Genomic DNA, 26723 nt, shown 5'->3' with positions numbered 1-26723 from the left:
CAAACGTTCACACAGAGGTCTGCGTTGATTACTTAGATTTCACCCTCTCTTAGATGGGTAGCACAGGTAGCACTATTACTAATTTGGTATGGCCTACTGGAAACAGACCACTAAAAGAGTGTGCCCACAGAACTGTTCATGGCCAGGCTGTGCGTTGGGGGGGCTGTTTGGTGGTAGAAGATTGGAAGACTAGGTAGGGGAAGGTATACTGGCGGGTGCAAAAAATAAAAGAAAGCATTTCATAGGGGAGAATAAATGAATATTGAAGCTGATGTCCTTCCTGCACATTCATACCATTTAATAATAAAAGTAATACATTGAAGAGCTAACATGTTGAAGCTGCAGTTGACCATCTATTACTCATCTAATGCCAGGTCTCACATGAGGACCCACGTATCACCCAAGCATGTAGACAAACCACATCAGATAATGTAGGTGGGGCATTCTAACTCGTCCTAAGGGTGCCCATAAAAAAGCTGAACACTGGCCTCTATTCAAGGGTTGGCAGTGCCAGTATAAAGCTAAGCCAGATCTTTTATATTTTTTATTTTATATGCTGCCAGTGGCTCATATTACTATACCTGTAAACATAATGTTGGTAACATCTTTAAAACATTTACACATGACATATGAGTTTGTGTATATATACACAAAAACAGAAACAATCCCATGTAATATTTATATAATTTCTTTGCTACTGAGCTCCCCCCCACCCCAAAGCCCGCACCCTGACTTCAACACATCCAGTTCTCTTTGCCACGTGCTGAAGCCTTCAAAGCAATTTCTGGCGACAAATTAAAGGTGTTGTCACTCTTCTGAGATGTCTTCTGGCTGTAAGATGAATGTCTATATAAAGCTGCCACCCCTGGAACTTGGGAGATGCTCACCGTCTCGGTCCTGGAGATGAGAAAATGGAAGTAAAGGTTAGTTCCAGCTGCATGCTCTTCACATGTCTTTGTTTCTTTAAAAAAGAAGTACAATGAAAAGACATTTTTCCAGTTTTTTTTAACTGTACAGCTACATATTATTATTGTCATGCATGCACGTCGAAGGACCTCTTCACAGGCTCAGTCAGGGTATGTAGTACCCTGCCAAGAAAAAAGGGGACGCTGCTGCCAACCTTGTCTTCTCCTTCTTTCCTTACAGCACCAAGAAGCTGCCGAATAAAGACATTTGACCCCGGCCCTTCCGGTTCTGCTGCCATAAAACCCTGGGCATCCTGGAAGGAGACATCATTTACTGGCTAGAATGGCCATATGGAACTCCACTAGAAGAGATAGAAATCAACGCCTTTCCTTTATTGAATTCCAGCATACGAGACACATGCCAAAGGGCATTATTTATTTTCCTTTTCTCTGTGGACAATAAAAGGGATGACCCAGTTGGCACCCCGAAGTTTCTTTTGCTGTCTGGAGAATGTCATTCCCATATCCGGCCACACTGTCCATAAAAAGACCTTTTCACCAGTCTTGGTAAGCAGCTGCTGTAAGTGGGTTTGGATTTAAGCCTCTCATAGCAAAGCCGTGCCAGGACACTCCATCAAGTAAACACATCTTCGGCATCTATGTCAAGAAATGGGCCATTTCATTATGCTCAGGTTATTCCATCTATTTTTCTGCTATACCTGTTTAAAGTAATTTCCCTCTGGATTAATAAAGTTTTCTGATTCTGATTCTGATTAACTTTAAGATGGAACCCTAGATTTTGACCATCGGATATCTCTGACAGTCCCGAAATCCCTTAGAAAAGAACAGTAAAGCATTGGGAAAGAACTGCAAGTGTGTTGAAATCTGTTTATAATACCCCAGTCAAACCTCCGACAAAGAAAGTTTGATTAAGAACTTGTGTTAAATTTGAACAGCATTATGACAACGACCAAAAAAATAGACATAAAATAGACAGCGTTTCCACTTTAAGCACTGTGCGAAATTCTATGTGTTCATTTGTGAAAGTGTTTTTTAAAGCAACCATTAAACAACTGAGGCTGGGCTTTATATGCGGGCATCCATGCTACATGAGTGTCTCTGTTTGGGACTCTGAAAATCTGGTCACCTTATAATTCACCACTCATATTCATATCCGTAATGCTCAGGTGCTGTAATTAAGTTTGCCCTTCATTTCTGTTTTTCCCTAACGTTTTTCATAACTGACAAGTCTCATTTCATGAAAATGACAACAGTCATGCTTTAGAGGTTTTTGGTTATATTCATTGGCAAATGATGTGTGTGAATTTTGTGTTTATGTGTGTGAGAGAGAGAATGGCCTCCGTGATGGACTTAAGTTCCATCCAGGCCTGCCTTTGGCCCGATTTTCTGGTAGGACAGTCTTTGGGCCTGCAACCCTGAAATTGATTGAGAAGGTTCTAGAATCTACTTACTGAATGTCATGTTCACCCCAGTCATTCAAATTCCTGAGGACTACTTCCACTAATACATTAAAATGGGACATGCACACCACCCCCATCATCAGGAAAGCCAGGCAGAGATTGTTCTTCCATTGCCAACTTAAGAAGCTTGGCATATCAAGGTGTATATTTTACTCAGCCATCACTGAGAGTACTGTAACCTCCTCCATCACCATTTGGTTTCCTTCTGCCTCCTCTCTTTCTAAGAGTCAGTTGCAGCAGGTGATTTGTTCAGTTGAGAAAATCATTGGCTGTCATCTCCTACATTAAAAGATCTGTACGATGCCAGAGCGAAAAAGAGGGCAGGAAAGATTGTAGCTGACTCAGTCCACCGCAGCAGCCATCAGTTCATTAAACTGCCATCACAGAGGATGTGCAGGTCTATCACAACCCGACCTACACAACATCTCCCCAGCTTCTTTCCTCAGATTATTCAGATCCTAAATAAACCTACAGAAAGTTACTCCTGTTTTTTTGCAACATATAACTGGTAACTTTCCAAGAGCAAAACTTAAAAGAAGTGGTGAGGCGAGCGGCCTTCTGCTGTTATGCACCTAAAATCTGAAATTGCCTGCCAATAGGAATTTGCCAGGCTGATACGGTAGAGCACTTTAAAACACTGCTGAAAACAAATTACTTTAACATGGCCTTCTCATAACTTCACTGTAATTTAATCCTGATACTCTGCATATCCAGTTCATTATAATAACTATTCATGGTGGCTCTAAAATCTGTACTAACCCCTACTCTCTCTTCTGTTTCTTTTTCCGGTGTCCTTTTGGTGTCCACCACCTACTCAAAGCACCGTGATGCAGTGATGGATTAAAAGCCAGAAGTCTGCATGACCATCATCATCAAGTCCTTCTGTGAGAACCCTAAATCCAAAGTTGACTCTTTCATTTATGTGAGGTATAATGCCCAGAGTGGACTGGGTGGTCTCGTGGCCTGGAACCCCTGCAGATTTTATTTTTTCTCCAGCCGTCTGGAGTTTTTTTTTTATTTTTTCTGTCCTCCCTGGCCATTGGACCTTACTCTTTTTCTATGTTAACTAATGTTGTCTTATTTTAATTTCTTATTTTGTCTTTTATTTTTCTTCATTAAGTAAAGCACTTTGAGCTACTTTTTTTATGAAAATGTGCTATATAAATAAATGTTGTTGTTGTTGTTGTTGTAACTGTGCTGTTTTTCTATTTGTAAATACTTCACACTTGCTCAACTTGTGCTATTTCATATCTACACTGTATATTGTTTTGTATAGATTTTCCATCTATTTCAGTTAACTACTGAAGTTTGTAAATGTTTTTGTTCTAGAAACTGTTGTATTTGTATAGTGGTTTGCACAGCGGCAGCTTAATGGTGGATGTAATTGTGTTGCCTTGAGTTGGTAATGTCTTGTATTTCATGTTTTGCACCTAACCAAAGTCAATGTTGTATGTTCCACATGCTAGCAATAAAATGACTCTGATTCTGATGTTTTGGCTGGGGTTCCCTATCTGGCTTACGATTTTTGTCTTTTTTGTTCTTTTTTCAACTTGAATCATTTATTACCAGTAACGGCGTACTGCATGATAACGTGCAGTGAATACACTTGACTTGAGCATTCCTAGTTTTCCTCCTCTTTCTCTGTCTCTGTTTAGCATTCATTTTCTCAGAGGTTGATGTGCTTGCTGCTTCCTGAGCGGCTCTTCTTTTCTACACCCTAGCGGCCCGCTGCTTCTCTTCTTTCATCTTTGCACGTTAAATCTGATTAAGTTAGTTTTTGTGTTAGTATGTTTTCTTTAATTTTTCACTTCAATCTGCCTCAAGAATGATTAGTGAAGGTTTGTAGGGAATGAGAACGGCACCCATACACATGCGCCGCACGGCCACCCTGCTGCGCACAATAAAATAAAATGAAAATAAAAAGAGTAATAAAAATCAATGCCCTGAAAGCGGATAGTAGACGTCACGTAGTAAACGGTTTGTGAGATACAAGTGATTTATAAACCTGGACAGACAAACGAACAGCAATGGTAGTGGATTACATAAGAAGATGATTATTTCTGTTAATATTGTTCGGATCATTTGTCATTTAGTCAATATGCATAATGCTTTATTGTTTTGTCATGTTTATCAATTTTTATGCAGTTTGTTTAAATGTTCCTTGTATTTTGTAGGTGGTTCTCCAGGAGGCGGGGCCACCTCTCCACTGAGGGACGGCTTCCAGCCCTAAAAAGGCTCATGGGAATTGCAGTTTCCCCACGGCACATTGTATGTGCTCTGGTAAAGGCGGTTTGGTCTTTCTTATGAGTATTGCGAATTGTTATAATCATTGGATTTTTCTATTTTTTTTTTCTCTGTTTAAGAAATCTGATTAGTGAGCTTTTGGAACGTTGTGTGCAGAAGACTGTGTTTTAGGTAACTCCTGTTTTTGCCTCTTTCTGTGATTTAGAGCTTCTGTACTTTATTCACCTTTTTTTAAAAAAAAATCTTAAATTTTATGAACATTCTTGTGGACTTGTTTCTACCGCCACCCCACAGCCAGCGCTGTTACAGTTTCTCCTTCTGATTATACATTTTAAAGAGATTTGCTTTTTTCTTTTGAATTAATTTGAAGGCTTCCTGTTTGATGCCTAGTTGGGCCTTCAGCCTCACATTTTCCTGGGTCAGGCTTGCCTTTGGTGAGATCTGCTTTGAAGGCCTTACCTTTTTGCTGCTTGTGTGCTGTTACAACAAAATGCTGATCTCAGTTCATCGAGGGCCACAGCGCTTGTAGGCACCTGAATGTTACAGCTTGTGCACATTTTCTAACTTGTTTGTTCTGTGTTCACCTTTTGTATTGTTGAGTGATTGTTCCTGGTGCTTTATCTCCCACTATAATTGTTAGGGATAGCACCTAGTTAGTTAAATGAGATCATTGAATTCATGTGTTCCAATCACTTCCATGGCCACAGGTGTATAAACTCAAGCCTCTCGGCATGCAGACGGCTTCTACAAACATTTGTGACAGAATGGGTCGCTCTCGGGAGCTCAGTGAATTCAAGCGTGGTACCGTGATAGGATGCCACCTGTGCAATAAGTCCATTTGTGAAATTTCCTCACTACTAAATATTCCACGGTCAACTATTAGTGGTATTATAACAAAGTGGAAGGAATAGGAAACAACAGCAACTCAGCCACGAAGTGGTAGGCCACCAAAAAATCACAGTGCAGGGACAGCACATGCTGAGGTGTGCAGAAGTTGCCAACTTTCTACAGAGTCAATTGTTACAGACCTCCAAACTCAATAACAGTGCAGCATAGAGAGCTTCATGGAAAGGGTTTCAATGGCCAAGCAGCTACATCCAAGCCTTACATCACCAAGTGCAATGCAAAGCACCGGATGCAGTGGTTTAAAGCACACCGCCACTGGACTCTAGAGCAGTGCAGACATGTCCTCTGGAGTGACGGATCATGCAATCTGATGGACGAGTCTGGGTTGACTGCATTGTGCCAAGTGTAAAGTTTGGTGGAGGGGGGATTATGGTTTTGGGAGTTTTTTTGGGTTATGGGCTTGGCCCCTTAGTTGCAGAGAAAGGAGCTCTTAATGATTCAGCATTCAAAGCCATTTTGGACAATTTCATGCTGCCAACTTTGTGGGAACAGTTTGGGGGTGGCCCCTTCCTGTTCCAATATGACTGCGCACACATCAGTGCACAAACTAAGGTCCATAAAGAAATGGATGAGCGAGTTTGGTGTGGAGGAACGTAACTGGTCTGCACAGAGTCCTGATCTCCACCTGACAGAACACCTTTGGGATGAATTAGAGAGGAGACTGCGAGCGAGCCAGGCCTTCTCTCCAACATCAGTGCCTGACCTCACAAATGCCCTCCTGGAAGAATAGTCAAAAATTCCCGGAAACACACTCCTACACCTTGTGGAGAACCTTCCTAGAAGAGTTGAAGCTGTTATAGGGTGGGCCAACTCCAAACTAAAATCTATGTATTAAGAATGGGATGTCATTAAAGTTTGTGTGTGTAAAAGGAAGTACTTTTGGCAATATTAGATAGATAGATAGATAGATAGATAGATAGATAGATAGATAGATAGATAGATAGATAGATAGATAGATAGATAGATAGATAGGAAAGGCACTATATAATAGATAGATAGATAGATAGATAGATAGATAGACAGGAAAGGCACTATATAATAGATAGATAGATAGATAGATAGATAGATAGATAGATAGATAGATAGACAGGAAAGGCACTATATAATAGATAGATAGATAGATAGATAGATAGATAGATAGATAGATAGATAGATAGATAGATAGGAAAGGCACTATATAATAGATAGATAGATAGATAGATAGATAGATAGATAGATAGATAGATAGATAGATAGATAGATAGATAGATAGATAGGAAAGGCACTATATAATAGATAGATAGATAGATAGATAGATAGATAGATAGATAGATAGATAGATGTGAAAGGCACTATATAATAGATAGATAGATAGATATAGATAGATAGATAGATAGATAGATAGATAGATAGACAGGAAAGGCACTATATAATAGATAGATAGATAGATAGATAGATAGATAGATAGATAGATAGATAGATAGATAGATAGATAGACAGGAAAGGCACTATATAATAGATATAGATAGATAGATAGATAGATAGATAGATAGATAGATAGATAGATGTGAAAGCACTATATAATAGATAGATAGATAGATAGATAGATAGATAGATAGATAGGAAAGGCACTATATAATAGATAGATAGATAGATAGATAGATAGATAGATAGATAGATAGATAGATAGATAGATAGATAGATGTGAAAGGCACTATATAATAGATAGATAGATAGATAGATAGATAGATAGATAGACAGGAAAGGCACTATATAATAGATAGATAGATAGATAGATAGATAGATAGATAGATAGATAGATAGATAGATAGATAGATAGATAGATAGATAGATATCAAAGGCACTATATAATAGATAGATAGATAGATGATAGATAGATAGATAGATAGATAGATAGATAGATAGATAGATAGATAGATAGATAGATAGATAGATAGATAGATAGATAGATGTCTAGACAATAAATAAATAGGACAGGTGCTATATAGAAGACAGACAGACACCAAGGTATGAAAGCCATGATATAATATGATATATGATATGATATGGTATAATAGAGTATAACAGAGACAAGAGTGGCACAGTGGTAGCGCTGCTGCCTCGCAGTTAGGAGACCTGTGGTTCACTTCCCAGGTCCTCCCTGCGTGGAGTTTGCGTGTTCTCCCCGTGTCTGCGTGGGTTTCCTCCCACAGTCCAAAGACATGCAGGTTAGGTGCATTGGTGATCCTAAATTGTCCCTAGTGTGTGTGCTTGGTCTTTGTGTGCGCGCCCTGCCCGGGGTTTGTTTCCTGCCTTGTGCCCTGTGTTGTCTGGGATTGGCTCCAGCAGACCCTACGTGACCCTGTAGTTAGGATATAGCGGGATGGATGATAGAGAGATATTGCACTCTTTTTAAAAAACCAACATCTTACCTCTGGGCCCAAATTGCTTCATGTAGCAGTGGGTGCAGTAGGGCTTGTCATCATGCTGAAAAATAACAAAACAATATTTTACATTCAATATCTGAGTACATATTTTTATAGAATGAATGCTCGCATATTCTTTTGTCAAGCATAGCAGGTTTCCAACCAGCACCAAGATGGAGTGTTTTAGGTCCAAACTGCCAGAAACTATTTGGGTCTGTGTCAGAGCAAAGTGAAAGTGCATTTATGTTTTCATGTTCCTCTTAAATGTTTTCATTCTCCTTTGAGTTGCTGCTACTGCATCACAGTAGCGTCCATCATAAAATCTCAAATTAATAACTGCCAAGGCTCACAAAATCAGAAACATTGGAAATTTAATACTGACCATAAAGAACACATGCCTGAGGAATTTTGAAAAGTCTTATCTTTTTGTATTTTAAAAAGCAACAAATTAACAATAATATGTGCAGACAATCCATATACTGTATTAAAAATAATGCCAAGGAGGCCAAGAACGCCACAAAAAATGGACTAATTGAAAAAATACTAACAGCAGGAAAAAAAACACCAGGGGTCTCACATAAAAAAGTTGCTTAAGTTAAGAAATATTAGAAGTGATCAAACACAAACTTGGTGTGAAAATTAGCTTAACTTTAAGGCAAATTTCGACCATCCATAAGTCCTACACAGACTTTTTTTGGTGCTGGCATTTTAGCGACTCCAGCTGGCAGGAAAATGAAGTGAAGAGAAAAATCTCATTTCACTGCAGATTTCAAAGAAGTGTCAGTCACATTGTGATACTCTTGAGCTAATTATTTTGCGTTTAACTGACATGTCCTCTCAATACGCTTGGGAAAGATGCTATATAAATAAAATGTATTATTATTATAGGGTGGCGCAGTGGGTAGCGCTGCTGCCTCGCAGTTAGGAGACCCAGGTTTGCTTCCCAGGTCCTCCCTGCGTGGATGTGTCTGCATGGGTTTCCTCGGCTACTCCAGTTTCCTCCCACAGTCCAAAGACATGAGTGAAAGTGTTTTCTGTTTTTGGAGGCAAATTCATTCTGTGATGATGCCTTTATTACAACATGTGTGCAGTGAGTTTCACTGATTACGTTATGTAGTAGTAGGGTGTTGTACCGTGTTAGCCATTTTGAATGCAATGAGAAGTCAAGCAAAGTGACACCTTTTATTGGCAAACTGAACAGATTATAATATGTAAGCTTACAGGGCAGCTAAAGCCTCTTCTTCAGGCTAGATGTACAGTTAGGTCCATAAATATTTGGACCGAGACGACTTTTTTCTAATTTTGGTTCTGTACATTACCACAATGAATTTTAAATGAAACAACTCAGATGCAGTTGCAGTGCAGAGTTTCAGCTTTAATTCAGTGGGTTGAACAAAAAGATTGCATAAAAATGTGAGGCAACTAAAGTATTTTTTTAACACAATCCCTTCATTTCAGGGGCTCAAAAGTAATTGGACAAATTAAATAACTGGAAATAAAATGTTCATTTCTAATACTTGGTTGAAAACCCTTTGCTGGCAATGCCAGCCTGAAGTCTTGAACTCATGGACATCACCAGATGCTGGGTTTCCTCCTTTTTAATGCTCTGCCAGGCCTTTACTGCAGTGGCTTTACTTTCAGTTGCTGTTTGTTTGTGGGCCTTTCTGTCTGAAGTTTAGTCTTCAACAAGTGAAATGCCTGCTCAGTTGGGTTAAGATCAGGTGACTGACTTGGCCATTCAAGAATTTTCCACTTCTTTGCTTTAATAAACTCCTGGGTTGCTTTGGCTGTATGTTTTGGGTCATTGTCCATCTGTATCATGAAAGCGCCCAATCAATTTGACTGCATTTAGCTGGATTTGAGCAGACAGTATGTCTCTGAACACCTCAGAATTCATTCGGCTGCTTCTGTCCTGTGTCACATCATCAATAAACACTAGTGTCCCAGTGCCACTGGCAGCCATGCACGCCAAGCCATCACACTGCCTGACTCCACCGTGTTTTACAGATGATGTGGTATGCTTTGGATAATGAGCTGTTCCACACCTTCTCCATACTTTTTTCTTGCCATCATTCTGGTAGAGGTTCATCTTGGTTTCATCTGTCCAAAGAATGTTTTTCCAGAACTGTGCTGGCTTTTTAGATGTTCTTTAGCAAAGTCCAATCTAGCCTTTCTATTCTTGAGGCTTATGAGTGGCTTGCACCTTGCAGTGCACCCTCTGTATTTACTTTCATGCAGTCTTCTCTTTATGGTAGACTTGGATATCGATCACGCCACCCCTGGAGAGTGTTGTTCACTTGGTTGGCTGTTGTGAAGGGGTTTCTCTTCACCATGGAAATGATTCTGCGATCATCCACCACTGTTGTCTTCCGTGGACGTCCAGGTCTTTTTGCGTTGCTGAGTTCACCAGTGCTTGCTTTCTTTCTCAGGATGTACCAAACTGTAGATTTTGCCACTCGTAATATTGTAGCAATTTCTCGGATGGGTTTTTCTGTTTTCGCAGCTTAAGGACGGCTTCTTTCACCTGCATGGAGAGCTCCTTTGACCGCATGTTGTCTGTTCACAGCAAAATCTTCCACATGCAAGCACCACACCTCAAATCAACTCCAGGCCTTTTATCTGCTTAATTGATAAGACATAACAACGGACTTGAACACACCTGCCATGAAATAGCCTTTGAGTCAATTGTCCAATTACTTTTGAGCCCCTGAAATGAAGGGATTGTGTTAAAAATGCTTTAGTTGCCTCACATTTTATGCAATCGTTTTGTTCAACCCACTGAATTAAAGCTGAAAGTCTGCACTTCAACTGCATCTGAGTTGTTTCATTTAAAATTCATTGTGGTGATGTACAGAACCAAAATTAGAAAAAAGTTGTCTCTTTCCAAATATTTATGGACCTAACTGTAATCCAGATGTAACAATACATTTTGCCTGAAGAAGAGGCCTTAGAGGCCCTGTAAGCTTGCATATTGTTATCTGTTCAGTTAGCCAATAAAAGATGTCACTTTGCTTGACTTCTTATTGCTGTTCACATTATGACATTCAGCAAATCGCTGAGAATTGTCTTTCAATCTCTGCCTGGTCACCCTGACCATATTGAAATTGGATGTACCTGCATGGCATTGTAGTGGAGTGCAGTGGAGTGCTGCTTTTGCAGGAGATACAATAGAATCTGATGTTGCCCTGAATGTATTTAAGGAATCGCGAACATCCCCACTACTGCTCTTCAAAGTGTATATCAGTGCGCCCAAAATTCAAAGGAGGAACCCCTTTTCACTTCCTCAGCCTCCCAAGTAACTATGTGAATTTGGTAGCACATTGCGAACAGTAAGAGTAAGCAGACACAAAAGAGGAGTATTAAGTGATTTATTTCCACTTACTATACCATCCCATAATGATCTGATGGCATGACACAGCTCAGGCATGGCTGTGGGATTCCTGACTGGTCTGCCAATTGCTTCTGAAAAGCGTTCTTCACCAAGTACCCTATGGTTGTTAAAACCTGTAATTTCTGCATGATGGTCCCTGCAATTTAGGCTCCAGTTGAGCACAAAGCTCCAAGAGGATGGCCCCAGGAAGTCTAAGCCAGTCATCTTCATGAGCCAAAAAGTCGTTGCAATGCCTAAAAACTCGAACCTGACTGCAGCCGGGTCTCGCAAATGGCTTGTGCAGTACCACACAACACAGCAGAGAGTCATGGACTGCCTCTGTCACCTGAGATAGGCCAAGATGAGAGCATGGATGGACCAGAGCCCGTCCCTCAGGACGCCAGCATAATGGCAGTTCAAAGACTTTTGGACATTATAGGTCAAGTGTAACAAGACTTGTATATACTTCAACATGGACAGTTACCTGGAAAAATTCTTTAATTAAAATGTTTTTTTTTTTGCTTTCTCTACTCAGCTGCTCTCACTCTTGTTTATTTGTAAGTCTATAGAGAGGCTAGCAAAAAAGAATGTTTTTATGGCCTTTATTTTGGTCGCTGATACTTTAAGTTCAAGTTCAGTGAAGTTTTGTTTTCTGTGTTTGTACTAAAGACATCATTCAGGAAGATGGCCAAATGTATATGGTCATTAGATTATCAATATTCAAAACAGGCATTTTTATTTATGCCATACATGGTTACCAGTGAGAGGTGATGTGGAGAGGCAAAAAGCATGTGTATGTGGACAAAATTTAAAATTGACTTGACATTTTATAAAGGAGCTTGGAGTGGCATGCAGCATATGAACAGTTTTATAAATTTGATTTTAACATCATTTTGAGTGTTAGCAAAAAATTTAGTATGGAGTCTAATCAAGGTTTTATATATGAGGCCCCAAGTATTCTGCCAAAGGGTAGAGATAAAGTTAGCCACATGGACGATTAAGGATATGGGCCAGAAGATGAAACTTAAGGAAGCCTTACCAAAGTCAAATTCCTTTAAATTAGTCCTAAGCATTTCTCAGTAAACAAAACTCATCGTCACTAACACTGTAGCTGTAGTAATAGGTTTGAAGTGTGCCACTGTGATCTGTGAAGTTTATTTCAAAACCATTAATAAGTTGACAGGGTGAAACTGGCCAGTAAGATGGACAGAAACATGTGAAAGATGACCCAGGCAGGCTATTTTAAAATGCGGACATTTGTTAAATCAATATATAGTCAGACTGGACCAAGGGGCACTGTCTGCAGAAACCATGAGTGATTAGAACAGGGGAAGGTGTTGTTTGGGCATTAGTCCATAAATAACATAGACAGCTCAGATGGCAGTTGCCATACCTGGCGGGGTTCATAACAGATTCTATGAATGTGTAAATATGTGAGTGTTTATAATGACGTAGATCCATCACGATGCCAGAAGCCGTCTCCATGCCGCTGAATGCCCTGCTTGACTGGGCTTGTATTGCTGTCAGCATTCCCCATTGAAGAAACTGAATGACGACTGTACATTCCATTGGCTTTTCTCCGGCCTGCATATGTATGTATAAATAATTATGAATTGTATTTTGGGGGTGGAAGCTACATTTTGTAGCCAGTTAAACGCATTTATCTCTTTTTTGTAACCATATTGCTCTTGTTTGATTATTTCCGCCATGGTTACTAAAGAAATGTGTTATGCCCCTGCGGTGGGATGATGTCATGCCCGGGGTTTGTTTCCTGCCTTGCGCCCTGTGTTGGCTGGGATTGGCTCCAGCAGACCCCCCATGACGCTAGTTAGGATATAGCGGGTTGGATAATGGATGGATGTGTCATGCCTCAAGTTTTCTCTGCATCAATAAAGAACAAAACCCCAGGGTGCAAGCGCCCCGTGCTGGATACAAAACCCAAAGGACCTTAATCAAAAAATACAACAGTACACAAAATATCCCAGTACTAGGAGGATTGATTGCCTCGCGCTGCTGAATTATGTATCATCTTGTTAATGGCGTCATTTGATGTGACTTTCAGGTGATGTTATCTAGCAACTTGAAAATTGTGTTCATACCTACCATACACAAAATGCTACTGCCCATAACAAGCAGTTCAAACCATCACGGTTATTACAAAACAAATAATTTATTTTGTAAATGGGTTGAATATTACTGTTTTTAAAAATAATAAAGTATTAAAAAAGCATGACTGAACAGTGCTACGCTGATAAGAAGTTAACAAGTTTCTGAATTCACAACACCGGAAGTATACACAATGCAAGGTGAACAAAGGATGTGAAACTCCAGCTGCTTGTCCTGAACTAACTAAACAGGGAAGGCCTTGTCGAACCATTGCCATGGCTGCTGTTGTGGTGTGAAATTTTGCATACAAGTTGATAAATAGTTGTATGTCTTTATTTCTAACTTAGACAAAGCAACGTAATATTAGTGTTACATTATTGATAATAACAGCAATGGTTTGATGGTTTAAGAACCCCTTCCCCCCTTTTTAGGAATGGGTCTCTTTGTAATTTTATGACAGGGTTAGGGCAAAGTGCCTCAAATAGGTTTGACCAATATGTCTCTGCTAAAGTCTCTCAGTCAACCCCCACAGGAAAGCCAGGCTGCCTAACTGCCAAGCTTTACCTTAACATCTGGTTTGGAGGGCAGGTGTGAAGGTTTTCTGTCCCCCCATTGGTCTGAAGTATGGCTGTTTTGAACTGGTTTGCATCAAAACCTTTAAATACCATGTCACCCTATTGGCTCTAGGGGTTGGACAGAAAACCTATAAATTTACCTGCTTTGCCTCACGCTCTCTCTTACCAAACTGATGAAAGACCACCTCACACCATGAACTGAAAAGGACAACACAATGAACAGCACAGCTTGGCAGCCATATTGAGACAGGCATGCGGCCTGTTCTGAAGAAAGCAGACCACAAATGAGGACTTAACTAGAGACATTTTAAGTAACTACAAGTCTGTGTGCCACCTGAAACTACATATCACCATTTACCAGGTTGTATGGTTGCCAATATTCAAATGTACTTATTGTTATGAATATTATCAATAATACATTATTTTACATGTAACTTAACTCCTGCTTGTCTTTTACTACACCTAATTGCCTGAGGTTATAGATGTAGAAGGGAAGGTGGGGAGAAGTTATATACTACAATACTTTATAAACAGTGGTAAGTCTGTAAGATTTAAGGCATTCTGACAAAGACTACACATTAATAATACAAAAGGGGAAAGTAGAGCAATATGTTACTCTACCAAAACAAAACAATTGGAAATACACAGGTTCACCTTTATAGTGTTGCCTCAATGATGTCAGAAATATCGCACCGCCCAAGGAATTTTGAGTTAAGTTATTAAGGATACAGGCAAAGGCAACTGGGTGGCACATACTGTATGTAAAAATAAAGGTGGCATCATAACAAAACAATGAAAATGTTGTTATACAGTATTACATGCACAAACTAACATGAAAATCAGAATCCTTGGTTCCTAGAACCCTAACTGTGATGTACTGATCATCATTTTTCATGCAACCGAGACCAACAAAAATGGCTAAAATTCATCAACACCACGAAGAGAGCTAGACAAGATCAGCTAGAGAGGATATATTTAACACTGACAACATTCATACCTCTGCATGCTGTCCAGAGCTGAGCTGCCTCTTGCACTGGTAGCATTTCAGGCATAGTGGATGATAATCTCTTCCAAGGGAGCGCTTCTTTTCTCCTGTGAAGAAAGAAAAGTACGTAAAGAGGATGACTGTGCTGCACAAAAACAGCAAAGGTATGTCCAGGGTGGAAAGTGTCAGGGACCGTCTTCTGGTGCTCTGTTACTCCTGTATTCATTCAATTCACATTAAAACTGAACACAGGAGCAGTCTGGTAATGCAATGTGTTGTAACAGAATGCTATAGTATGATGGATCCACTAGATGGCATTATGTATTTATATTGTGTAATAGAGACTGTTATTACTACAGGTACCTTAATCCAAATAGCTGTATAACAAAATAAATTTAAACACAATATAATTTGGCATTTTACAAGAATGTATAACTTTAATAGAGAACAGAAAACAAAACTCAGGATTGAGCACAACAATCTTGGCACGGGAGGATGATTTAAGGAGAGGGAGTTGCCAATAAAAAGATCATTTATAAAATCATTACTCGATAATTGAATTGTTTTGGAGATATTCACTTAGACATCAACTATTAAGTATGTACCAAACTGTACACATACAAATGCTGTGCTTCAAACGGAAATAGGCTTGTCAAAGAAAGAAATCAGTAGGACATGCAATAAGACCATTTCATCTCATCCCATTTTCTTAACCGTCAGATAAATTGGGAGAGTGCAAAATCGATTCATGGATCAAAATTTTAAATTTACTATTCTAGGCAAGAAGAAGAAACTTAAGACTGCCCTCCTGCACAGTTTGATGTGTTGCATTGTTTAATATGGAGATGTAGATATCCATCTATGAAGAAACCCAACAGAGCCCTCAGAAGCCCCCTGCTGTATTAACCTGTTAAAGGTAATGTAGTGACCAGTGTAAATAAGAACCGGTGGACTCACAGCTGTCAGGGCTTCTCCGAGTTTATTTAAATTCCATGCAAACGGAGTGTTATCATTAGCTACACAATTTGGGTTATAGAGTACACGTCCAACACACAATAGTCAAGCATCGAAGTCCTGTTAACTTGTATATGTCGGCTGCTACAGCTTATCTGTCAAGTCCTCTTGACACTGCTGTCCTTTAGACTCCTCACATCTAATCACCCTCACCCCACACTTCTACCCCGTCACTCATGGAGGAGTGTCCGCCTCTTACAATTAGAAACTTCTCCTCCCCGCCCTCTCATTCTCTCACACAAAGGGCAGCAAGTGACTGCCTGCACGTCACAACATAAAAGACACAATGTGAAGAAACCCAACAGAGATCTCATGCACCGCATGATGTGTTTAGTCTGTTAAACACAGGGATGTAAAAGGCCAGCTGTGAAGAAACCCGCTATGTTTGTATTAAAATGATTATCAGTCAGTTCAGACAGGATTCTATGGTAAGTGGCAGAGATAAGTGGTGTGTTCTTCTCCTACTCTGTTCAACGCTTGCATGGACTGGCTGTTGGGCAAGATTGTGGGGTCCAGCGGCTGTGGGGCATCTGTTGGCGAAGAAAGATTCACGGATCTTGAGTTTGCTATTGAAGCTGTGATCTTCACAGAGTCAATGGAGGCTCGAATCGGACTGAGAGACTGAGTGAGGAGTCTGAGTGTCTGGGATTGCGAGTGTCCTGATGAAAACCAACGCCCAGGGCTTTATTGACCTTAAGGTCACGGCCATCAGCAGTGTGTCTGTATGCAGAGAGAGTGTCGACCTCGTGGAAAGGTTTACTTACCTCAGCACTGACATTTATGTCTCTGGTGACTCTTCCTATGAAGTCAGTAGACAGATTAGGAGAGCATGAGGGGGTTATGAGGTCGCTGGAAAGGGGTGTGTGGCACTCTCGATATCTCTGCAAAAGGACGAAGGTCCAAGTCTTTAGAGTCCAGAATTCCTTTTGAGGTCAGAGTTCACCTATAAAACAGTGCTCTCTAATGGCCAATTGCCCCACTGAATCTCTGGACCCAGACGCTAACTCAACGCGTTGCTATCAAAATCGGACTGTGGCTTGCCTAAATCCCCCCTTGTTTGCTGCCCTATGCCAGCCTGGTGGTGAATAGCAATTCTCCTACGAAACCTACAAGCTCAATATTCATTCTGCAGTAAGGTGATAATTCTTCTATGCATTACTAAATGTGTTTAATTCAGTTCAAGTTGTGAAGGTGGAGGTGCTGTGCAGTTAGGTGGGGTCTGAGTGACAGGGAGAGCTCAGCTGACGTCACCAGGAAGCACTCCTATGTGTCTTGCCCAAGGTGGAGGAGCCTCCAATAACTCAGGCCAGTAAGAAATCACTTCTAAGAGCTGTTGCAATCCAGTCAGTGCTGGCCACAGGCTGTTACCACAGTGCAAATCTGCAAACTGAAAAGGCTTGTGGGGTGAAGGGTGTGTGTGTGTGCGTGTGTGAGAGTCCACGATAAAACAAAGGTCTTGTGACCATCAGCCAATTCTGCCGGCACTTGGCATAAGGGAGGCCTGCGATGATGGCACACTCATACTGCATCACACAGAGGGTCAATTTACTGTTATCTGCTAATACAACATTCGTGTCTTTAGGCAGAACTCTGAGGAAGACCCACACAAACACAGTGAGAACATGCAGACTTGACAGGGTGGCGGCAGAGCTTGCGCATTACAATCCTGGACTGGATTACAAAGCTCACAAGCTGGAGGACTGAACCGTTGCTTCTCATAAACAGAAGTTTAACCCAACCCGTACACTACTAACAGCTGAGTCACTTGAAACAAAGTCACAGTGTTGAAAAAAAAGGAAGCATAGCAAATTATCTAACATCAGGCTCATTTGCTTCTACTTCCGCATTGAATTTGTAAGTCAGGGGATTTCGGTGCTAGACAAAACAACACGTCTGTTTCTTTTTTGGCCTCTTTTAGAAGTGCTGAAAATGAATTCATTTAACACAGAAATATGCACCTGTTATTACAAGCCAGACCGGCCCCTACGATGTCAGCTAATAGAATATTTAATGTAATATAAGTATTAGTTATATTTTACACCACTCATGCAGCATTGAGGATGGTGCAGTAGTCAACATTGCTAATTCAAGCTGTTAAGGATGTGGGTTTGAATCATGATTGTCTGTGTGGTGGTTTGTGAAAATATTCTGGTTTAGACAGATAGATAATTAAAAACTTACATTTATATAGTGCTTTTCTAGACGCTCAAAGCTATTTGTCTAGACAGTAGGGGATGCCTCTTCAACTACCAATGTGCAGCATCCACCAAGTTGATGCAATGGAAGCCATTTTTGTGCCAGAACACTCAGCACATATTAGCTGTTAGGTGGTGACATGATTAGAGAGCTAGTTACACAATAAGGGACGATTAGGGGGTAGAATAGACAAGATCGTGATGGAGAAATTAGCCGGGACATTGGGGCACACCCTACAGTTTTCAAAGGATGCCCAGGGATCTTTTATGACCACAGAGAGCCAGAATCTTGATTTAAGGTCTCATTCATTTTTCACAGCACAGTGTGTTCATAACTGCACTGGAACATTGGGATCCACACACAGCCCACAGATTAAGTGTCCCCTGATGGCCTCACCAACACCTTTTCCAGCAGCAATCCAAGCTTTTCCTACATGGTGTCCCATCTAGGTACTGGCTGGGCCTGAACAAGTTTTAGTTTCCAGGTGGTATGACTACTGGAAATACAGTAAGTGATTGTACCCTGTAATGAACTGTTCAGGATTGGTTTCTACCTTGTGTCTTAGCTTGCATTGGTTTTTCATAGTACTTCAAAAAAATTGGGAAAATGGGGGATGGATTGGTACAATATTACAGCCTTCATCTACTTTGTATTATGCTATTTCACACTAAAATGGAGATCACAGAGTAGAACTCTTTTTCAGTTTCTATTTGAGAAGCTCCGAGATGTTGCTGTCATGCTAGCGACAAATCATATCAAGTAACCTAACATAATACTTTGAAACCCACTTGATCCAAATGAGGGTTGTGGAATGATGGAACCTGTTCCACTAGCATTGGGAGCAAGGTAGGAAATGAATCACTTGCCTCACATATACAGTAATGATATAGTTGTTACATTCTAGTGGGCATCAGGAACCACTCTACAGCAGCTACAATTACAGCTAGAACATCTGAAACCTTTGTGGTATGATTCGTCACTGCAGACAATAGGTGTTATGTGTTTGTGCATGTATTAGTTATAGCATACCTTATTATTTTTAAAACCTTCTTAATCCTGGGCAGTATCGCAGGAGGCTGGTGCATATCTCAGCAAACATGGGACATAAGGCAGGGACAATATCTGGAAAGAGTGCCAGTCCATCATAGGGTGAACACACATATATATTAGGGCTACTGTAGTGTCTCCAATCCACCTAACCTGTTTGTCTTTGGACTGTGTGAGGAAACCCATGCAGATACGGGGAGAACATTCAAAGCAGGGAGGACATGGAATGTGAACCCCTGGCCTCCTTACTGCAAGACAACAGTGCTACCACTGCGCCTCTGTGCCACCTTGGATTTGGATTAGTTATAAGAAGAGGTAATGAGACAGACAGACAGACAGATAGATAGATATAGGGTGGTCCAGATCTAATTATGCAATTTTCATTACGCTATAATTTATTAAATTTATTACATAGAAAATCACCCGAAAAATTCCAGACCATTGAGAAGTGTGTGAAGAATGAAGAATTGTCTTCGTGCCGAACTGGAATCGTCCCAGCATAAATCAAAGTCATCAAGATGATCTGGATCTGCATAATTAGATCTGGACCACCCTATAGATAGATAGATAGATAGATAGATACTCTTTATTCTATCTATCTATCTATCTATCTATCATCTATCTATCTATCTATCTATCTATCATACATAGCCTTTCCTATCTATCTATCTATCTATCTATCTATCTATCTATCTATCTATCTATCTATCTATCTATCTATCTATCTATCATATAGTGCCTTTCACATCTATCTATCACATAGTATCTTTCCTACCTGTCTATCAGTAAAGGGCAAAAAGTTTCCATACAACTTGGCTAAAAACCTTCAAACTCAATGTTTCACAACTCTGATCACGTCTCGCCACCTTACAATTAGGGTATCAAATTTATTTGCCTAAGTAGTAATGTCAAAATAATAGCTAAAAGACAGATTTATTTCAGTCTTTATTTATTACTAGGGAAGCCAAGTTTCCCTGACGCCTTTGGTGCCCAAACCCCAGTTGCGGCCTGGTAGGCCACCCCACTTGCGACGAATATCATGATATTATATAAATGTGTAAAAGAAAAATTAATTATTATTTAATGGAGTAAAAATCATGAAATGAGAATAAAATATTTACTCTCTTACTGATTGGTGTATTGCTGTTAAAACTGAGGTCACTACGCTCGATGAGTATTTATAAGAGACTCAATAAATGATCCATTCGTTTTAACTGACATTCTTATAGATAAAAAAACTTATTATAAAAAAATTATTCATTTAAATAACAGCAAAAATCAGGTGAAAACTAAAGTGGTATGCAATGGGTCACCGTAACTCACCCTTTAGCTGACTAAACCACCTAAATACAAACATTGGTGTAATGAATAGATCATTTTTTTTAATAGTTTGTTCCTGAGAAAGAAAGTTTACTCGAGCACGACTTTCTTGATATTAAAAACCACGACTTTCTTGATATTTTAGTTTATAATTTAAAAACAGAATAAAAATCAGAAAATCTAACAACATCACATTGAATTTCGATAAATTCTGAAAAGAATGATACCAAACATATATATGTAGGTTTTAAAATAAGCCCAATTTAAAGCGTGACATAAAATCATTGCACTTTTAGCCTTAGGATTTTATATAGCGAGAGTAGATATCAGATATTCATTTGTTTTAAAGTTTCCACACACTTGGTTAGTATTTGATGCATTGCTTATTAAAACCTTAACTTGAATCAAATATTTAAGGTCGCCATCCACAAGCAGTACGTGGGTGCAAATTGTGCCCATTCCTCCTGACAGAACTGCTGTACATCAGTTAGGTTTGTGGCCTCCCTGCTCAGATGTCCTTTCCCAGTTTTCAGGTTCAGGTGAGGGCGTTGTGACGGCTGCTGCAATACTTTCACCTTGTTGTCTTTAAGCCATTTTGTTACAGATTTGCAGGTATACTTAACACTATTGTCCTGCTGGAATACAAATTTGCAACTGAGTTTTAATTTCTATGGCTGATGTCTTGAGACATTTTCAGATAGTCTTACTCCCTCATGATGCCAGTCAGCAGGCCCTGAACCAGCAAGTCAGTAACATCCCAAAAGTACTCTGAAGATACTTAATGACTTGGAAATTCTAGAGGGAGAAGTGCTGCTTAGATTAAATAGGCTGAAATCTAACAAATCAGCAGGACCAGATAACATGTATGCTTGAATAATAATAATAAATTTTATTTGTAATGCACTTTATATTTTAGCAATCTCAAAGTGCTACAGAGTCAAAAAAGTGTCTATAAAAATACTTTAACAAAAAGTCCTTCTAAAGAGATGAGTTTTTAGGTTTCGTTTAAACACATCAGTCAACTGTGGAGCTCTCAGGTAATCAGGGAGGGCATTCCAAAGCTTGGGCACCACAGATGAAAAAGTCCTGTCACCCCTGCTGCTGAGCTTAGTTCTGGGGACTTGGAGGGTGTTTATGTGTACAGAGCGGAGGGCACGTGAGGAAGTATAAGGAGTAACAAGCTCCTGTAGGTAAAGAGGGGCATGTCCATAGATGCACCGATGGATGAGAAGGGAGTCCTTGTACTTTATTCTGAGCTGGACAGGAAGACAATGAAGAGTTTTCAGGATGGGGATGATGTGATCGTGCTTGAGTGCTTGAAGAAGATACTGAGTACATATATGAACCTTTGGCAGTTTTTTGAAACCTTCTGCAGACTGGGGAAACTAGGAAATATTATTCTGTTGTATAAAAGATGATCCAAGTCACTAAAGACCAGTAAACATAATGTGCCTCAAAAAAAAAAATTTAATGGAAAGAATTTTTAAGGAAATGATTGAGCAGCACGTTACAAGAGCAGGGGTTTTAGCAAATATTTAACATGAGTTTAGACAAGAAAAATGTTTCACTAAAATGCTAGTATACTATGAGGAAGCAACAAAAGAATATGATCAGAGAGGTGTGTATGGTCTTTTTTTTTTTGTTTAATAGGGTACCACATAAAAGGTTAGTGGTCAAACTACAAGAAGTGAGAATTTAGGGTGCAGTCTATAGATGGGTCCAGAACTGTCTCAAACATGGGGAACAAAGGGTTTAGATGAGGGGCTCTGTTTTAGAAGTAGGGATTTTAAAAGTGAAGAGATCAGGATTCTGAATAGGAAAATAAACAACAAGCTGGTAAAGTTGGCAGATGATACCAAGATAGGTGGATTGGCAGATAATCTTGAATCTCCTGAATCATTACATATGGAGTTGGACAGCATACAGGCTTTGGCAGATTTGTGGCAGATAAACTTTAATCTCAGTAAATATAAAGTATTTCACATAGGAAATAAAAATGTTAGTTTTAAATACACAATGGAAGGTCTAAACCTTGAAGGCACACACTATGAGAAGGTCTTAGGAGCCACAGTGGACTTATCACTATCTACATCCAGAGAGTGTGCAGAACCCATTAAGAAGGGTAAAGGATGTGACGACGTGTGGATTACAAGTCGAGGGAGGTTATGGTTAAGCAGGTATTTAACACACTAGTGAAGCCTCACCTGGAGTTCTGTGTGTGGATTTGGTGTCCATATTACAAAAAGGACATAGCAGCACTAGAAAAAGTCCAGAGAAGAACGACTAGGCTGACTCCAGGACTAAGAGGTATGAGCTATAAGGAGAGACTGAAGCAGCTGAACCTTTTCAGTGTAAGCAAATGGCAATAAAGAGGTGACAGGATTGAAGCAAATCTGTCTCTCAGCTATTATTTTGACATCCTTAAGGAAATGAGGTTGATATCCTCATTGACTTAACATGGGAATGTACAGCAACAGGACGCGAGTGTAAAATGGAGTGTGAAAGTCTTTAGCTGAGGTGGATGAAAACTATCATATAGTGTGTATTCAATCCAGATAGAATTTAAGCATTTATATTGTTCTTTAATACAAGTATTTAGATAGATAGATAGATAGATAGATAGATAGATAGATAGATAGATAGATAGATAGATAGATAGATAGATGTAAGGCACTATATATAGATAGATAGATGGAAAAGGCACTATATAATAGATAGATAGATAGATAGATAGATAGATAGATAGATAGATAGATAGATAGATAGATAGATAGATAGATAGATGGATAGATAGATATTTTTTATGAATTGCCTTTAACTAAAACTTCAAACATTAGTACAACCACAGTAGGTAATGCATTCTTATCTTTATTTTGTCTTGTTTTTAAAATAGCCAATTTAGAATGGCCTGACAAAAAAATAGCAGTTAAAAATTATTCTTTACCCTGCAGTGGGCTTGCACCATGCCTGGGGTTTGTTTCCTGCCTTGTGCCCTGTGTTGGCTGGGACTGGCTCCTGCAGACCCCCGTGACCCTGTAGTTAGGATAAAACTATGGATCCATCCGGATAATGGATGGATGAAAATTATTCTTAATTTTCTGAGATCTCATCACTCCAAAAACAATCATATTCTGTGAAAGCTCCATCTCAAACTTTTTCAAAAGATAGTCTAGGAATTCAAACAGACGTGTTTACCTACAGCAGTGCATGAAAAATGAAGCACAGTTACCTTCTGTGAACAGGTGAAGGCTCAAGAGCTGATCTCAATGGACCCCATTATCAGATAATAATGAACTGCTGTAGTAGCGGTGGCTCATTGTAACACCCTGCAGTGCAGATCCCCAGACATATTGGCAGTTTGTATAGCGCCCTCCGAGCAGGTGCAGCTGTGATATTTCGATTCAAACAATCCATCCTGAGTGTCAGGTGAGTTTTACGGTGTGAAAATGTGATTCCTTAAATGTATACAGAGATTTCTTACCTAGACAGTTAGATAAAATTCCCTCATCATTAATATTTAATTTCCCCAAAAAACTGCAAAAGTCCACAAAGCTGAGCTTCACAAGAACTTCAAATTCTGAATTCTAATCTAACGTGGGGAAGTCCCCAGACATGACCAGCACTGCCTCTACGTTTCTCGGCACCATTTGTATTTGACTCAGCAGAGCTCCTCTCAGGTGCGCTGACCTCACACTCATCTCAGATTCTAATTCAAGTGCAGCTTACCATTTTTGTTTTGATCACCAACTTTTGTCATTTTTTAAAAATTATTATTAATTAGCGAGTAAAACTAGCAGATTCTAAAAGTGACCACTTTAAGATAGTATTCCAAATAAATGGGTCTTCTACAAAGCAAAAAGGAAAGGGCACATTTGCACCTACTTTAGTTCATCTGCCTTATTAAAATGATATTACGATTAAAAAAAAAATTATAAAACTAATAAAACTAAATTGCTGAAATGAATAAAGAAAAAGATGCTGATAAATGTTTAAACCCCACAAACAGCCCCCAAATCTTTACTAATAAAAGGCAAAGCCCTCACTGACTGACTCACTCACTCATCACTAATTCTCCAACTTCCCGTGTAGGTAGAAGGCTGACATTTGGCAGGCTCATTCCTTACAGCTTACTTGCAAAAGTTGGGCAGGTTTCATTTCGAAATTCTACGCCTAATGGTCATAACTGGAAGCAATTTTTCTACATAAACTGTAATGGAGTTGAGCTCAAAAGCCGTGGGAGACGCAGTACGTAGAAAACAAGGAAGACCTCCAAAAAGCGCTGAAGAAAACATGCATTATATAATTGAGAAGGCAGCGAAACAATAAGAAGCGAGCGAGTGACATATACAACCATATTCATGAGTTCTGCTACTTCGGAAACAAAGCACGGTGTAAACCTAAAGTTTAAATTAAGTTCATAGACAGGCTGCCGCTGGCGTTTGTCATGCCCACGGGTAATGCGGGATACAAGTTTAATGAGAGGACGCAGGATATAAACGAGAGTTTTGATCTCTTTGTAACTAAGTTAAAATTGCAGGTGAAGGGCTGTGCTTATGCAAATTCCAAGAGACTGTCTTTGTGGGGGGGACTGACAGTTAAGGCAGGTGGGGGAGTCACGTCATCATCACCCCCCCATTTACCTAATTTCACTCTGAGCTGAGCTCTGCAGCTAACGCTGTCTTCCGAAGCAACTTCGTCAGACTGCCACCAAATACTCACAGAAAAATCCACAAGTTAATACACATGCTGTCTCTAGAGTTTCTCCACACTGAATCCTCCAGGCACTACTTACAAAAGGTCACATTGACAATCGTGTTACGTTATTTTTAAAATGTTTCATTTTCTTTTTCTTAACTTCTTTAACACACTACTTCTCCCCTGCGAAGCGCGGGTATTTTGCTAGTAAACAATAAAAAGCTAAAGCCAAGGGCCTCCAGGGCAGTGGATAGTGGATCTGAACCATTAAACAACTGGAGTAAAGCTAGCAGTCTAGAGGCAGTCTGTAGTCTGCAGAAGACATCCATGACCCCCTTCATCTATGGGAAGGTGTAACACACCTCTTCTCACAGGACATCCCAAAAAAAAAAATTTTTTTTAATAAAGCAATTAGGGGTTCAATGCACCAAAATCTGTCCAGCAATATTGAAGAAATTATGATATTAATAATGATAGATAGATAGATAGATAGATAGATAGATACTTTAAAATGCTTATATAAATATAGAACAGATAAACAGAAAGAGCACCATTCCAGCAATATCAGGAAACAAGCCTGGACAGACCACAAGTCCCATATGCACATACCCCACATGTACGGTAGTTGTTATATTCTAGTGGGCATGAAGAAACACCCTACAGCGGTAAAAGTTACAGTTAAAAAAAATGTGAAACCTTTGTGATGTGATTCTTCACTACAAGTAACAGATGTCCTGTGTGTGTATATGAATTAGCTATAATAAGAATAAATTAAACAATAACTTTCATCTATCTATCTATCTATAGCCCCTATTAGATATTAGATCATATAGTGTGTATTCAATCCAGATAGAATTTAAGCATTTATATTGTTCTTTAATACAAGTATTTAGATAGATAGATAGATAGATAGATAGATAGATAGGCATTATATAAAGTATCTATGTAACTATAAATCAGATAAAACAAAAGAGCACAATAGAAGAGATTGATGGATTGTTCTAATGTAAGCGTTAGGTGAATAGACGTTCACGAGCCACTGTATGTTGTGCTGAATAGTCTGCTCGTGTCGTAATTGTTAAGATCTTCTAATGCAAATCAGATAAGACAGCTGGATGTTCTTATTTTTTCTCTATGTTACTTAAAAAGAATTTTAAGCCTAAAATTCAAAGGCCAAGACTACCAATCAGTTTTTTTTTGCACTTGTACCTTCAGCCTAAATGTGATTTACGAACAGGCTTTGTAACAAAAGCATGCATATCCTATACACACCTTACAGTCAGGCCTCAGGTTCTCGTAAGTCTTAGCTGATTGCATTTTCATCTTCCCCACTCCTCATTAACAAAGAAGAATATAAAGAAACTTACCAAAATAAACTGGCTTTCCACAGATGGGGCAATAAGCAACCATTTTTGTTCACGCCGTTATTAGTCTCACTAAGCTAACAGGAAAACCATTGCCCCAGATATGCTGA

At 39.5% G+C, this 26723-nt stretch overlaps 1 protein-coding gene across 1 annotated transcript; it reads right to left on the bottom strand.

Annotated features, from left to right (window-relative positions):
• Positions 1 to 274: 274 nt before the first annotated feature.
• On the bottom strand, positions 275 to 26723 carry zgc:195282 (uncharacterized protein LOC100192223 homolog). Its single transcript, XM_039758288.1, has 4 exons — positions 26617 to 26723; positions 14990 to 15084; positions 7948 to 8002; positions 275 to 897 (listed from the first exon to the last, which is right to left on the bottom strand). The coding sequence occupies exons 1-4, from the start codon at positions 26657 to 26659 to the stop codon at positions 884 to 886; spliced, it is 207 nt and encodes a 68-aa protein (XP_039614222.1). The 5' UTR covers positions 26660 to 26723; the 3' UTR covers positions 275 to 883.

The sequence above is a fragment of the Polypterus senegalus genome, chromosome 7 (genome assembly GCF_016835505.1).
Source record: "Polypterus senegalus isolate Bchr_013 chromosome 7, ASM1683550v1, whole genome shotgun sequence".
Lineage (NCBI taxonomy): Eukaryota > Metazoa > Chordata > Cladistia > Polypteriformes > Polypteridae > Polypterus > Polypterus senegalus.
The sequence above is the reverse complement of the archived record's forward strand: the minus strand, read 5'-3'. Positions and strand labels throughout refer to the sequence as shown.

Excerpts from the sequence above, each read along its gene's own strand:
- zgc:195282 (XM_039758288.1), bottom strand. The coding sequence starts at position 26,659 with ATGGTTGCTTATTGCCCCATCTGTGGAAAGCCAGTTTATTTTG. Across the intron at positions 15,085-26,616 it reads TGGAAAGCCAGTTTATTTTG|GAGAAAAGAAGCGCTCCCTT; the intron begins GTAAGTTTCTTT and ends CTTTCTTCACAG. Across the intron at positions 8,003-14,989 it reads GCTCTGGACAGCATGCAGAG|CATGATGACAAGCCCTACTG; the intron begins GTATGAATGTTG and ends GTTATTTTTCAG.